At 39.2% G+C, this 16,596-nt stretch overlaps 1 protein-coding gene across 4 annotated transcripts; it reads left to right on the top strand.

The window, feature by feature from the left end:
- Positions 1 to 912: 912 nt before the first annotated feature.
- Positions 913 to 16,543, top strand: nr1h3 (nuclear receptor subfamily 1, group H, member 3). Of its 4 annotated transcripts, XM_034679845.1 has the most exons (12): positions 913 to 1,124; positions 3,040 to 3,150; positions 5,680 to 5,889; positions 8,949 to 9,031; positions 9,442 to 9,684; positions 10,617 to 10,883; positions 11,043 to 11,248; positions 11,571 to 11,750; positions 12,128 to 12,227; positions 12,627 to 12,740; positions 12,933 to 13,027; positions 13,651 to 16,543. In XM_034679845.1, exons 4-12 carry the CDS (start codon positions 8,989 to 8,991, stop codon positions 13,795 to 13,797), a joined length of 1,395 nt encoding a protein of 464 aa, XP_034535736.1. In that variant the 5' UTR covers positions 913 to 1,124; positions 3,040 to 3,150; positions 5,680 to 5,889; positions 8,949 to 8,988; the 3' UTR covers positions 13,798 to 16,543. The 4 variants fall into 4 exon arrangements, with proteins under 4 accessions (XP_034535736.1, XP_034535732.1, XP_034535735.1 ...); XM_034679841.1 differs by lacking the exon at positions 3,040 to 3,150 and having other exon boundaries at positions 5,680 to 5,884; XM_034679844.1 differs by lacking the exon at positions 3,040 to 3,150.
- Positions 16,544 to 16,596: the final 53 nt, after the last annotated feature.

Here is a 16,596-nt window from a genome sequence, read left to right as displayed (position 1 = left end):
ACCACTGGGGTACGTGGGAGTACTGCAAGGCCAATGCGACAAATGTAAAAAAAAAAGTTGCATAACAAAAAGTTTAAAAGAAATCTGATTGAAAACAACTTTAGCAACAGCATTCAATTTGATTTCAATGCAACACCAAATAGGGGATTAACTATTTCCAAATTGAGCATATTCATTCATAAAATATTTGCAAAACTGCTTGGACCAGACGGCCTCTGTCTGTTGACAACAATTGTTCAGCGAGCGATCACGTAGATTTGCATGCTAATAAAAATGCGTCCCGGAGGATAACAATGAACAGGTGGTTGAAGTGCTTCTTGTTTGACAGAAAAAAAATCGTTGTGCTCCTGGGCCATCAAAGGTACTAGCTGCCAAAATCTTTCAATAATTTCTGAAAAATATTGCACTACAAAAGCATAGAATTTGTGTCATCTTTCATTAAACTTTATTATGACACTGTAAAACCACATGCATACATTTATTCATTTTATTTAACCATATTATTTCCTGAAACATTTTCTCGGCCATACAAAGGGGTACTTGGCTGAAATTGGTACACAAGCCAAACAAGTTTGACATCCCCTGTTGTAAATAATCAGCTTGTTTGATTTTTGTAGCCCATAAAGAGGTGACAGTATTTATTTCAGTCAGTTGCAAAACAAGCTTAAAACTTCTCACAGGAGCTTTAATATTTACTGTTAAATGCTTGTACACAGAGAGAAAAGTTAAACAAGAGTCAGATTTCTGGTATGTTTTCTTATAGCCTCCCTGGCCAATAGAAGTGCTTTTAATTCCCTACTTTATTTGATGATACCTTAAAAAATTAAAAATATGACAAAAATGCGAACAAGCAAATATTAGGCACCATTACCACACGGCCTGTTAAATAGCAGTGTTTGCCTGACTGTTTTCCTCTCAGGCTGAACTCAGGGCGGACTCTCTCCTCTGATGAGATGTGTCTCCTCCTGCGGAGCTGCTGAGCTCCCCGGCCCGCTGATCACATGACAGAACTAACCAGCGAGCTAACATGCTAGCTCTGGATGTCAGATCTGCTGTCAGCGGCTACAAACGCCCGGAATAGCTTCCCCTAACTAGCAGGTCGTAACACAGTCGTGGAGTTCCAGGCAAGTGAAGCTTGTTTTTGTCCTCTTTTGTCATGTTTGTGTTGTGAAGTTGTCTTTTATGGCTCAGTTGAAGTTGTTGAAAGGGAGTTCTTGTCGAGTGCGGGGGTGTTAAGCTAACGTGTGAGATATTGGCCTTGTTTGGATTGACAATGAAACACCTAAACATCCTTTAGTTTAAGCGTTCTAACGCACAGTGTTTCATCTGTCAGCGGGGAAGGATTAATACATCCATATAATGTCAGTTTAAAGTAGTGTTTACAAATGGAACTTGTAGCTAGCTGTATTTCTTTAACTAGCTGTTAATTAAGTGACAGTAAGGCTTGTTAAATAACTACAACTTGGCTAATGTCAATAATATGTATGTGGTCAAAACAAGCACCTTAATTCATACTGACAAACGTTACTTAAATCCTGAAATGTTTACATAACACTATTGCGAAACACTGCTTATAGTGCTACCGTAAAGTGTCATTGGACAACTTGCTAACAAACCACTCAAGCTAATTGAAAAACAAGCTGATCCAGGTTTACAAAGGCCACCAAAAGTTTAATGTCGTGAAATCTTTGATTTTAATTACACGTTTTAGATATTTAAAGGTACACAAATAGACGGCATCACTACTTTGATTTACTAAATATTCAAAGAGTAACTATGCAAAGGCATGTGGTAAATTTGCACATTTACAACAACTAAAGTAAGCAAGTATTTCCAGCATTTCAATCAGATCCCCATAACTGTTTGAGCAAAAGGAAGTGGCCCTCAAGTTCTCAGCTTCAGTATCATTTAGGCTAACATTTTTCATATGACATTATGTTTAACATGCTGTTAATGCATCCATTTTTTTAAGATCTGGAGAGGCAGAACTTTTCCACAATCTGAGGGTCACTCGGACAGCCAGCTGAGGTCATAACAGCAGAGATGTATGTTGAAATGTTGAGCAATTCTGTCTGGGCTCCTTGTAGGCACAGTGTTTGTGGCATAGTTACATTTAGACCTATGCATTTTCCTAAATTTTTACTAAATACTTCTTCCAAAAACAGAGTAGTCACATTTACATTCCCAGATTGAATGTAACAGTGTTACAGCTCCTGTCTCAGCAAGGATTAAAATTACACTTAATGTAAATTTCCCCCATGCCGCCATAATTTCTTTCACGGTATTTTATAATTTTCTCCTCACTCATATCACACTGTAGGCCTTTCTGACAGATATTCCTCAAGTGCTTTCTCGTAGCCCGTCAAAGGTTTTATAAAACATAGCTGCCCTGTGTGCTCTACCAGAAACTCCATTACTGACCTCTTGTGTTGATTGTATAGGCTTATCATGATACAGTCTCTACTCGGTGAGTACTTCCATAAATCAACATAAGCTTCTGATTTCAGTAAACAGATTTTCCCCTTAGTTGTGCCATAGAGGCATGTGATCATCTTAAATGCAAAACACCAAACATTCAGTCTGTATTTTTCTTCCTCCAGACTGTTTGGTTTGCCAGCACTGGGTTTTTGCACACTTTTCATTGCTGAGTATATCTAGTTTTAATTTGTGAATGCCCCTATTGGTGGTTGTAACCAAATAATAATACAATGCTTTATTATAAGAAACAAAAAACAAGATAGCAAAATAAAATACATAAAACACGAAAGCCCCATGGTTAACCTAACTAATGATTCCACTCATAACACCTGATGGATCCTCTGTCAGGGTGTGTGCAGGCCTGACACATGTTGCACCTATTGTCAGTTTGGGATGAGTTACATCCACATTTACTTTAATTGTTTGTGACCTTACATAATCCCCAGAACAACTCCACCCAGTCTCAACCTGAGCAGAAGTCTCTGCTGAGAAGAAGTGAAAACATCTGGGTGGGTCTGCAAGACCTCGAGGCACTGAATGTACTACTTCTTCTTCCATCAGGGTGTTGGTGGGAACTTTTATTCATCGGGAGCCTGTGACTCCTGAAAGCACTGACTCTTTGCTTTCACACAAAGTTGTTGCTGATCATGGGAGACCATTTTTGCTTGATAGGTGAGAGTTACATCCTTCGGCACCCTGAGACTTTTAAAGAAGGATGTTTCCCACCCAGTCGAGCTGGCTGTGTCTCGCATGGCTTTGATGAACGCAGCTATCTCACAACCACTCTGTGACCCGTTGAGATTCATGCTGACAATGACACCAGGCACACTGATGAGAAATCGAAACTGCCTAATTCACTGTTTTTAATAGTTTTTATTATGAGTCCGTGTTTTAGAGGTAGGGAGACCCCTGTCGATAACTCGGCTCAAGGTAAAACCTTTTACCTTAAACCCTGAAGGAATCCTAAACAGAAACAAGCATAGCTCCTGTCATCAGCCACTTTCAGCTCATAGCCCCCCTGGACTTGCCGCCTGATCAAACATCGGAGAAACAAGTTTTGTTTTGGGGGGTTCCTACCAGAAACTGCATTCTAGTGTAGCTCTGATTAATATGACACTATCCCATCTACCACTAAAGTGTTGTTCTTCTACTTATTGTCATGTTGTAAAAGACTAAAAGAGTCTTTTCTGCCCTCAAATGTAACGCCACCAGTTCCAGCATTCTTACACCTGTGATGGCAGCACAGATATTAACTATCTCTGGTTTCACTTCAGCACAAAATAAGTCAGCTGCTGCTTCAGTGACAAAGAACAATGGATTATCTTGCAAAACAACTGTTTCTTTAATCCTAAAATTGTCATGGGTTTAACGAAGGGATGTTTGGAAGCAACTTATTTCCTTGGGATTTAAACGGACATTTAAATTCTGACTCTGAGTCGTTTAAAAGTGAAAAACACTCAGAAAACAGTCACAATTGAGGACAGTTTATGAAAAACATGGGATCACCAAATCTGCATTTAAACAATGTCAAATCAGTTTGTCGTTGTGGCTAACAGTAGTAGAGCTGTCACCACCAACCTTCAGACTACAATGTGAAAACACACCAATAATTTGTTTAACTGACTAATAATTCTGGTTCTGATAAGAAAGGGAGATTGTTTAGTCGACTTAACAACAAGCGGCAACCTTCAGTCTCAAAATATGAAGCCCATGCAGAAGTGTTATGAATTGCAGTTCATTGAGCGTCCACTTGAGGCTGGCTGCAGAAACAACGGAAACCACATACACACCAATTCAAAAATGTTTACAGTCTGGATCAAAAAACGGCTTCGCCCTGAAGAGCTAATTCCTCTATTTTTTTCTAACGCAACAGTTCAGAAGAGATTAAGATTACAATTTTTGCCCTTTTAAGGACACGACTGACTTGATTAACAGGCAGGAACACTGTAGCTGTTGGCGAGGAGGCTTAAACCCCGCCTCTTTACCTCACACTAGCTCAACAGAAGTTAGGTTGCGTTCAGCATTTCCAATGTCGCGACCACCGACAATTGGCTTGAAAACAGATGGGTGATGTCACAGATACTACGTCCATTATTTATACAGTCTATGATTGCTACCCACACCTCCATCCAAATGGTTTAAATTGACTCGTGACTTCCTGTGTTTGCCTAAAATAGTATTTTTAAATTAGTGTGAGAACTTTAGACTTTTCAGATGTGTTTATTGTAAATGCTCAAAATGCAATAACAGCTAAATTACATTGTCGCTCAAGTCAGTCGTTCCATTCACACCTGCATGTCCAGTGACTCAGTCTAATTTGTGGGAATGAGCAAGATATTGTCTTGGCATCGCAGATCTGGTATGATATAGATTGAGAGTAATGATGACTGGAGCATTTTAGTTGTGTTTGAATGTTAGGGCTTCTGTTGTGTGTAATGTCAGTGTTAGTTGATAAAAAATGTTAAATCTAATCAAAGCTTTTTCATTTGTCTGGTTTTATTGACTTCGATGGGGCTGTCATTTTAATTTCCAGCCGTCTATGAAAACATGCACATGGGCAAAGGTGACTGATAAGACGCAGGGGGGACATTGGACTTAGACAGAGAGATAGCAACAGGGATGACATAAGGTCACAGGCAGAGTCGACCTCTTTTACTGCCGCAGAATCTAGATTCACCCAATAAAGTTTGAAACCTTTGATAACTTGACCCATTGTCTGAGTAACTGATCAGACAGCTTGTTAGAACAAGAGGTAAACAAGCCTGGACTGCACGGCTGACATGACATCTGAAGTTGGTTGTTGGTTTCTCAACATGAGAATATAAGACCTTCTCTAAGATTGTTTTGGTCAGATGATTGACTCATTAAACAAAGATGCTGTTTTTTGTCATTCTTCTTCCCTGTAGTCTGTGTGAAGTTAAAGTGAGGAAGGCTTTGGTTGGTGCAGGCCTTTACAGACTATGATTTCAAGCAGCAGAACACAATGCGGGTCAAGTTTTGGCAGAACTAGTCTCCAAGTGTCTGTGATGAGCAGGACTTCCGGCTGCTTAAATAGTCAAAGAGGAAAAGGCTTGAGAAGCAGAGGTCTCTGTGTGGATTTAAGAGTCTCACACATGACCAATAGTAACCTCTTGTGTTCTCTCTCTCACTCTCTCTCCTCCCCTCTCTCTTTTCTCTCCTGTCTCCCATTGGGCATTGTAGAAAGGGACTTGTCTTTTTCCCTGCTCACTCTCTTCAAGAAATCAAGTCATTAGACTTCTGCCCAATTAGCCTCAGGGGATTTGGACATCTTCAGGAAACACCAAGGCCAGCAAGTCCTCCATCAGCACAGGGATCTCAACAGACAGAGGTGGTGGACACACATGGGCAAGATGGAGAGGCGATAGATAAGACATCAACTTCAGAGGTGAGGTCAGTCTAACATCATGTCTGTCACAAAACCACTGCTGCACTATAAACCGACTTAAGGGTGCATGGTGTTTTAATGTAGCCATAAAGGGTTGATATTAAGAGCACTAAATCACAGTGGACACATTTGAGCGAGTATAGTGGGGAAATGTCAGGTATTACTTTAAAAGCACATCTGATTTTTGTTATATGTTCTCAGCAAATGTTCCACATTGCTCAGTCAAAGCTGCAGCCTATCTCACTTTAGAGTAATATGAGTCAGTATTAAATGAAAGCTACCTTCTGAGTGAAAGCTTTTTCCTGAGCTGTTGCGACAATAACTTCTTTACCGGTTATTCAGTAGCTTATCAGTGGAGCTGGGAAAATTACTTCCGCTCTCACTACTGGCTGTTTCATGTGTTCTGTTTTTTTTATGGTTTTCCCCACTATGTTCTGAGTCACTCTTCAACAGACACCAAACATTGACTTTTGATTTCCAAAGGTTGACAGAATAGTTGGCATACATAAGTTGTTTATTTAAAAAAACAAAAAACTTAAAAAAATAATAAAAAAGACATCACAAAGGGTTGCATAATAACTTTTATGGCTGTCACACAGAGGCATACTAACTTTTCACAATCCAATGTTATTGGTCACCAAATGGATCAAACATTACAATTATATAGAGCATAAATATCCAATCCTTATCATCTTTAGACTGCATTTGTTTTCTGTGTCAATATGTTTATTGGAGCACATCTGTAGGTGGTAACCAGCCAACAAAAAAGCCTGATCATATCTGTCAAAGATAAAACGTCTGGGCTCCCCAAATGGGAATAAATTAACAGTGTAGAAAAAAAAACCCTGTGTTTTATCGAGAAAACGGGTCAACAGACAAATCCCAAAACACAGGTAAACCATGTGGTTTTAATATTAAGTGTGCAGATGCATATTTAGTCACCTAAATAAGATGAAATGCATTGACCCGTGATATCATACGTTTTCACTTTAATGTGAGAAATGAGGCGCTTGCAATGTAAAAAAAATCCATCTTTGTTCTTATGACAAAAGATGAAAAAATCCTCTTTTAATTAATTACATTTTACAATTTTCATATCAAATAACATGCAAGTGAGTCAATATAAATTTAACTGATTATATTGAATGGTCTTATGATATCATATCATACCTATTTCATGCCCCTAATTTAAACCAAATGTAAGACTTTATGACATTTTAAAATACTAAATCATAGTACAAAGAATCAAAGTAATATTATACCATAATGAAAATTAATGTTTTCATCCAGAGGTGGATGTAAAATAAATCAGCGAGCAGCGCAACTTGACATATCAGGCTATAATAATATCGACATACATTGACAAACTAAATTCAGATAGTGCTTTTGCGATGTGTTGTATCAATAAATACTGTCCAGAGGCCATGCAGCGACTTGTAGTCTGTTAGCTGGTAGATAATATCCTTTTTCTCCTGTAGATGAAGAGCATAAGATAAAGTCTGGAAGCTGCTTTAGGAAAGCGTTGCTCTTTTCTTTGTTCGTATTCCAAAAATCCTTTTATTCTCTGAAAATAAGCTGATCACTGTAAGCTTATGTAGTGATGGTTGTCTTTATATCAAAAGGGTAGGTTTGGCACTGTGCTTTTTTTTGGATTTTATTATGATCTTGCAGGAGCGCCGGCTTAGTTTGTATCAAGGTGGTTATCACTGCCTGGAAGTTAGGTAGGCTACTAAAAAAACATAGTCAGGTGTGGAGTACATTTTGAGTTTTGACTCTACACCATGTACTTCTGTGCTTGTTGTCTGAGCCTACTCCCTTAGCTGACGAGTATACATTTTTCTGTCAATACATGTAGTTTAACTAATCCGACTTTGGCAATGGGATGTTTTAATATTGAAGTACAACATCTGAAAAGAAGAGATCTTGGATGGTCTATATGCCAAACCCATCAAGCAGGATTTATTTCAAGAATAGTGTCAATGTTAAATGTAATTTGTTTAAATATCAAGTTACTCAACCTGTCAGGTATTTCATTATTTTATTTTACCGCAAAACATTTCCACAAGTATATTTATTCCAGCCAATATAACTACATTAAAGAGGTTTCGCATAACATCAGAAGTACTCCTGATTACAGCGTGTTACATCAACTAAACCTTTTTGTTAAGTGCTGGAATTCTTTACATAATAAGCTTTGTTATTTTTGTACGTTTTTTTTTATTGAATCTGAATTTTGCCTTGCAACAAATGACATAAATGATATATTTTTAAACTGGGTGTTCTTTTATGCATGACAGTTAAAAATAGCCAGAAATCATGCATGTGTGTCTGCTGACTCAGTTTCCTGAAATGCATCCATATGAGGCGCATGACAAACTTTCACTTCTGCTTTTACTGCCAGTTGGCTTGGCCTGTACACGCCAGTGTAGCAGGATCTGAGCTGATATCGACTCTTGTCGTATTGAAGTTCTTTCTAAGAACTGCACTGTGCTGTATAAGAGAACTATTCCCGCTGATGTTGCTGAACCACACCCAAGTGTTAATATCTATACAGCCGTCATGAGATTACTATAGGGAATGTAGCCACAGTAAGTGGTTTTGAATTCCTACCCTGTTTATTACCCTCAATCACACTGTATGTCTGTTAATGTGTGTAACAGTTATTTCATAAGTGGGGCATCACAGAAGAGTCTCTTTACTGTCGAGCAGTTGGACCGTTGTTGATTGAACACAAATAATGCATACATGCAAACTGAGTGCCAAATATGAGGCTAAAAGAGGTTTTTGACATTCTTAAGTTTCTTATCCCAAACCAAGAGTAGATCAGGACATTTTCTTGAAAAAATGTATGCTGATGATTGAGTCATCTACTTTCTGGTCCTTGTTTTAAAAAGATTGGCCTGCAGTCCTATCCTTGTTTTATTCAAAGAAGGTCTTATGTAGCCAGACTTTCCAGGAAGCAGGTTTGAAGTAGATTTAGTTTCAGTGGATTTTTCCTTCCTCTTGAAGGATTAACTTGTGAGCGTACTGTCTTGATAAAGTATGTTTTTCTCTTACTCTGCAGGTACTCGTTGATTTCGTAATGACAAGCTGCTGTGCAGAAGATGTCCACGCTGTCTGTGACTGATATCCCAGATGTTGGTCATGGTAAGAGGAAACTCTTCTGTATGAGTCTACTGTGTGATCTCTAACAAAGCTGGGTTCAGCACTCTCTATTTGTACTTTGCTACAAGTAGTGTCAAGCTATGGTGTAGTTCTGGGAGCGTCTATCCAGTCTGATGGTTTTTAGTCCATTATTAATTATTTTGTCCTCCTTATATGCCGAGATTTGTTGGGTTTCAGAAATGCATCCATTTTAAGCTAATGACTGCTTCAGTTTCCACATTCTAGCAAAGATTCATAAATATAAGCTTCAGAGTTGTAGTGTTTAATCCATGGGTATTGTATCTTATATATGTTGGCTGATGAGTGTCACTCTCTGTTTTGGACACCTGTCAAAATAACAGACGATGGTAGGTGGTTGTTGTTGTTGACCTTGTTTGTGTCTCCTCTGTCAGATGAGAGTAAGGTGTTTGGTGGGGCCTCTGAGCTGCAGCTGGACTGCTTGGTTGAGGAGAGCAGTGGAAGCACCGCAATGAAGCACGAAGGCCTGCTGTCACTGGCTGACCTCTCCCAGCCAGATGACTTCCCCGTCCCCCCTCATAATGGCCCTGCACTGAGTGAGATGAGCAGCCCTCTGCTGGTTGAGCCCTGTGATATTAAACAGGATCCATCTGCAGGTGACACGAATCCCAGCATAGGTGAGAGAAAACTATCACATTTAAATAGTCAAGAAAAAAAACTAATATTTATTTTCCGTTTTTTACATTGTCACATTTTTATAAAACTTACTTTAGTCAGCATTAGCAACTGTTAAGGGAGAATTAGGAAACCATCACTGAGCCTTCCTTAGAATGAAAACGTGGGAACAGACAGACTTTATTGGTTCCAGAAAACTTTTATGACCTCCATGCATAGAAATGGTGATCATAGCAGTGTATGTCTCTGACATGTCTCTACAAGTATCCATGTGTGCCTAATAAGGCTTGTTTAACAACTTCCAGAAACAAGAATATCCAGTACTTTGTTCCATTGGTCATGTTGTTATCTCTAGCTTGTTTCCCCATGTTTGGATCCTTTTTGGCCACAGTTGTTGGCGCATGTCTTCAACATTTTTAATGTTTATTGTAAATGACGAGTTTATTTTCATAGTTACTCAAGAATTTAGAAATTATGTTTCCCTGTACAACCCAAAGCAGTTCAACTAGTCCTCCAAAGTCCCAATACAGTAACTGTACAGGACAAAATGTATTCAGCTAACCTGGCGCATTTTTAGACTGACATTAAAGTAGTGTGTTGCATTGAATCTATGGACTAACTAAAAGGAGGAGTAAGCCATCCTGCCATTTACGTTTCTGCTTTAACGTTTTCTATTGAGTTTGCTGACAGTCTAGACTTGTGAAACTTCAGACAGGATGTACTTGACTCTGGGAATTTGCATTGTGTATCTTGCATAATGAGCTTACATATTTTGCATACAGTGCTGTGTCTAACTTAACTGAAGGAAGACAAGCAGACATTACCTAACCGTCAGCACACATTGAATGCTCTCTTAAAACAATTTCCTGTCTCAGAGGATTTCACTGAACGTGCTGAATTAATTATTCTATTTTCTCTCCTCCCATGTGTATAGATGGTCAGCCGGTGAAGAGAAAGAAGGGACCTGCGCCAAAGATGCTGGGCAATGAGGTGTGCAGTGTATGCGGTGACAAGGCCTCTGGTTTCCACTACAACGTGTTGAGCTGTGAAGGCTGCAAGGGCTTCTTTCGACGCAGCGTCATTAAAAGTGCCCAGTACTCCTGCAAGAACAACGGGCGCTGTGAAATGGACATGTATATGCGCCGCAAGTGCCAGCAGTGCCGCCTGCGCAAGTGTCGGGAGGCAGGCATGCTGGAGCAGTGTGAGTGTCTGAGTGCCAGATTGAGTCAGAGATATGGAGACCTCAGATCCCACTGCATTTTTAGGCTTGTGGGATTGCAGGGGGGGAGTGAAAATCATGGGAATACAAAAACATTTGAAGTCAGGGGATTGAATATTTGCATCCCTCTTTGACCTGTAGGTGTGCTCTCTGAGGAACAAATTCGACTGAAGAAGATGAAGAAGCAGCACGAGGAGGAAACGGCCCGCACGTCCACAGTGGTCACCCCAACCCCTCTGCAGGAAATTGCCTCACTGGATCCCCAGCAGCAGGAGATGATCGAGAAGCTGGTGGCCATGCAGAAGCAATGCAACAAGAGGTCTTTCCTGGACCGACCAAAAGTGACGGTAAGTGAACGTCTCAGGTAGCAAGGATTGTTTTAGACCAGTTGTCAGTAATTGTCTCACGTGTGGTGGTTTTACGACTTTTTTTGTAACCGCATGGCCACCAATCACCTCATGTCACACCTCTTTATTTTTGCCTCCTAAAGTATGAGCTAAAGAAACAAACATTGTATTTTAACTTTGATTATGATCAATGATTATATGATGAGAACGTTGTGGAGAGTCATTTGTGGTCACGTTCACCCTACAGCATACAGATTTTTAAGAACTGTCTTACACTTTGCCAACCAATTCATACATTTTCCTTTATGTGTTCATCAAGCAGCCTTGGCCCCAGAGTCAGGACTTGCAGAACCGTGAAGTGCGTCAGCAGCGGTTTGCCCACTTCACAGAGCTTGCGATCATGTCAGTCCAGGAGATTGTGGATTTTGCGAAGCAGCTTCCTGGTTTCCTGGAGCTCACAAGGGAGGACCAGATCGCTCTTCTGAAGACGTCTACCATTGAGGTTTGTCGCGGTTTATCATGAGACTCTGTTTTCTAGTAGCCTCAGTTGGAAAAGTTTGTTTTACTTTGAATGCAAGGCTTTGTTACTGTGCATAAGTGGTTTCATAGCAACACTTAGTAAAATATGTTCCAAGTGAGCTGCAGGACTTTTTTTTTTTTTTTTTAGAGAAGAATGAACAGAGGAGCCATTTTCAAATATGGTCGTAAGGTCTCCATTTTTTGTGGTTTTATAATAAACCTCTGTTGACTGAGGGTAGATGTTCTCTAAAGCAGGGTTTCTACATTAAATATTGCTGTTGACTTTAAAAATATTGACCACGTCATCATTTTGTCTCTGTGTTATTACTTCACCCATTAAAATGTGTTCCTCTTCCTCAGATTATGCTGCTTGAGACATCTCGGCGGTACAACCCTACTATTGATAGCATAACTTTTCTGAAGGATTTCAGTTATAACAAGGAGGATTTCGCCAAAGCAGGTGCACATGCTATTTTCTCCCTGTCAAATGTTTTAGCAGATACAATATTAGGGGTCACTTTGGCTGATTGCCTGTATGCATTTGTCTTACATAAAAACAGCAGAATGACATTTTGTATCCTTGAACTTTTTTCATAAAGTGTAAATGGTGTTTTTGTTCTCACCCTAGTATGGTATAAAATTACTCATTAAGTGCTGTGTGTGTATGCACTTGAGACATAAGGTTATTTTTGTTACGCAACTTTTATATAAAAAGAAGCACTTAGCTAAGGGTGTACACTTTTAGTGAAAGTGGGTCAAGAGCAAAGTAACCTAAAGCCTACAAAGTCATTGCACCACGTTTCCTTCTTTAAAGTGACGTCTTGTTTCCCTGTCTGTCTCTAAACTCTCACCTCCTCAGGACTTCAGATAGAGTTCATTAACCCCATTTTTGAGTTCTCAAAAGGAATGAACGACCTGCATTTGGACGAAGCTGAATACGCCCTGCTCATTGCCATCAACATCTTTTCTGCAGGTCAGAACTCATTCTCCAAAGAACCCCCAGTGAATCCTCAGTATGAAATGTAAAGTTTATGTAAAGCCGCCTGTCAGTCCTCTAAGGATGTTAGCCGGTGTAGAGTTTGCGTTTTCAAAAGGCATGAATCCCATAAAATGAGATTATAAATAACATTAACAGGTGTCTTTTATTTTGTCCTTAACTATTTAGATCGCCCAAATGTACAGGATCACGATCTGGTGGAGAGGTTGCAGCAGCCCTATGTTGACGCACTGCGCTCTTACATCATGATAAAGAGACCAAATGTAAGTGCCAAGCTGTTCACATAACATCTTTTCCTGTGACCGACAGAAAGTCAGCATAACCTGGCTTTCGTCATCACAACAAGCACATTAGGTCAGGGCTGAGGTTAGATCTGTTTTGTCAGTCTGATGGTGGCAGCAGGGTTAAACGGGTGCAAGAAACGAGTTACGGGAGCGGTCGTGTGCCAGTTAGAAGTAACTGTTTAACTGTAATGCATTGTTCTAATTTATGCCAAGTGTTTTCTTGTTACTTTTTGCATCAAGTGAAAACAGCTCAGCAGTATTGTTACTATCAGAGCCAGACCGCTGTGGGATATCTAAGACTTGTATTAATGGAACCTTCACCAATTACTGATGTGGGTACAGGGAATATTCATAATGGAATAAAGATGTTTCTGTGTTGATATTATATTGCTAAGCAAAGCAACCTACTATGCTGCTTTCTTTGACTAAAACTGTTAAAGGATATTATACTTAATTGTCAGCCAAAACTAATTTAGACCTAGGGCATAGAGGATGACATAATAGGTGAAGTAGTCCAGAAGAAATGCTGCAGATGGGACTTTAGGGCAGAAAGTGTCCTCTACTAGAATCTTAAAAAAATGTTGTTTCACTGGTTTCCTCAGGATCACTTGATGTTTCCCCGTATGCTGATGAAGCTGGTGAGCCTTCGTACACTAAGTAGCGTTCACTCGGAGCAGGTTTTCGCCCTTCGCCTCCAGGATAAGAAGCTTCCCCCGCTGCTCTCTGAAATCTGGGATGTCAATGAATGACTGCAAACCTGACGTCCCTCTCTGAGTCTCCATGAAGGCTGAGACAGACCTGGCACCGAGCAAAAAAAAAAACCCAACAGACTCTTTTCTGCCCATCTGGTCAGGGATTGGTTAAAGCGTTTGAAGTTTGTTTTTTTTTCTGGTGGGAGGAGAGCAACATTGCCCTTTGCTCTCAAACAGACTGTTGAATAGTTTGAGTTTATGGAGACAAACATGGACATCCAGTTTTCTTTGAGCCTGTCATTGGTCTTTGAGGAGATGCTGATATGATTTGGCGATATTGAATACCAGCATCAGGCTGTCTAGCCAGTTATCTTTGATATAATATTTGTTGAAAGTTATGATCTCTAGTGCAGTTCTGAACTCATCCTCTCATAATTAGAATCAAACATCTAAGGAGGTTTTGGCCCCGGCCACCTCAAATGCCAGATTTACAGCTGCACATTCAGTTAGAATTGGGATTTTTGCAGTAGGTGAAAATGGATGCAGAGCTAAGCATGAACAGATCCAGATCTGCTCTTCACTTTATTGGTGTTTGGATAAAAATGTAGACTATCTGGTTGGTATTGTGCATTGTGATATGGCATCAAAAAGCTTGTGTTCCTTTTGGAGTAACTGCAGAAATTGATGGGTTGGTGTAGTCGCTCAGGTAAAGTAATGTGAAGTAGACCTCTGGGATCTAGAGGCTTCTTTAATTTCTATTAGATTAATTTTCTTCCAAGTGCATAATGGACCCTTTTGGTCATTTGTAGATGCCCATTAACCTTCATGTAAAATTGTATATTTATTTTCACAAGCAGAATGTGTAGAGTGCACACATGAAAAGTATCCTCAAGATTGTACAATCACATACTAACGCACAACAAAGTAGAACCCCAGCAGGAGACTGACCAACTGTCCCCACATTTACAGGAAATTGTGATGCAACAGAACATTTTTTTTATTTTCCAAACGGAGCACTGATGCTGAGAATTTGGTGGTACTGAAATGTGCTCAGATTCCATGTAAGGATTACATTTTGTTTAAAAAGGAGTTCAAGCTAACTCCTTTCCAACCTCCTTTTTAAGGGAATAAAAGACAAACTGACAAAGTTGTATCCAGAGATCATACTAGAAATAATTCCCTCTCATAACTTTTTGTTTGTGTAAGATGTACTTCTATTCATTTCATTGCAAACAAGTTTGGTTATATACTTTTTTTCAATTCCACAGCATTTAAAGTTGAGAGAAATGTATAAGCAACAAACATAGAGTTTGGGCCGGATTTTGAGTTTTTCGCAGCCTTTTATTTTTAATAATATACTCTGTGAATGAAACTGAAGACAGGATCTAAATTACAGATGAAACATTAGTGTCATTCAATAGTGTATCGCCGTCTTGAGTATCATCCTTGAACAGGTACTCAACCCCAACAGCTTTAACTGGGTAGATTTTGGGAAGCCTTGCTTAAAACTACCAAAATCCACAAACATCAAGCAGAGAACAACAGGACATGAGTAGAAAATAAACTTTATAACTACATGATGCTTTTTCCATGAATTCTACTGTGCAGTTTAAACTTGAAATACATAACATGCTATATGAATGTCAAAGAAAATTCTAAACTGCAGACTGTTTCTGACCATTTCCGGAAATCACCTTTGGTTATCAATACTGTGGATGTTAAATATCTGCTCTGTCCTAACACAAACGGTTTCAACCATTTCAGCTTTTCACCTCCGGTATATTGAGGCATTATTTGAATGCTTTCCACCATTTTCAGAAGCATTTTTATTGTCTTTAATTAATAAAATTACTTTTAACAGCTGAAACATTACAGCTAAGATGGGGTGTTGATTATTTGCATACAAACAGAAACACAAGTACAAGATTTGCAGTAACGCAGGAACACCTGGTTTCCTCCTTAATGATAGGCTGGCCTCGGTTCATTTTAATTCCAATTCTCTAATTTATTAACAATACTTAGTGTGAAGCATTTGGTGATTCAAGTGTTTAAATTCAGCATTAGTCCTGTGCTGTCTTTGTTTTAACTTCACCCACCTACATGTCTGTATTGCATAATACTTTTATTGGAGTTGATGCCCTGATGCTGTCCTGGCAATTGGATGAACTTCCATTTTAATGGGCCTTTTTTCACAGCAGACATTTTAGAGTAAGGTTTCTAAAAAAATGAATAATAGCTCCATTGAATCAATTTGTCTGAATTAAACCATGTTGATAGCACATGAGTAAAATGCAGAAAAAGGTCTATTTTTATGTTTCCCTTCACAGTAACACTTTAGGGCAACATTGAGTATCTGCTTGTTAGCATGCAAATGAGTACTGTGTTTAACACTGTCATGTAAATGCCCAAACCCTCCTAATAATAGGGGTGGGACAGAATATTAATCCCACAATATGCTGGTGTCCTGATAAATGCAATACAAATATACTGTGTCCCTCTTAACACCTCTTCTACCACCGCCATAGTTCTACTTTATGACTCTTCCCTGTGGCGCATATGACATCAATCTGGCCTTTTTTCTCTCGTAGCATTTTGTATTCATCAGCCAATTCGGTATTGCATTGTATCTTATATGATTTAATAGAATGCTTATTGTGGGCCACATACCAGGCAACATAATGGGACTAACCCTGCAATTTCCACTCTCACTTAATCATATATTACTCTGAATGATTATATGACTCAAGTACGACACTATTAACTAACTGTTTTTTTTACCAAATACAGTCTCAATGGCAACAGAGTGAGTCTATGGGAACTTTTTCGCACAGTACATGAATTGAAATCTCTTAATAT

This window comes from Notolabrus celidotus, chromosome 3 (genome assembly GCF_009762535.1).
Source record: "Notolabrus celidotus isolate fNotCel1 chromosome 3, fNotCel1.pri, whole genome shotgun sequence".
In the NCBI taxonomy this organism is placed as follows: domain Eukaryota; kingdom Metazoa; phylum Chordata; class Actinopteri; order Labriformes; family Labridae; genus Notolabrus; species Notolabrus celidotus.
Note: the sequence above shows the minus strand (reverse complement) of the source record. Positions and strands in the feature narration are given on the sequence as shown.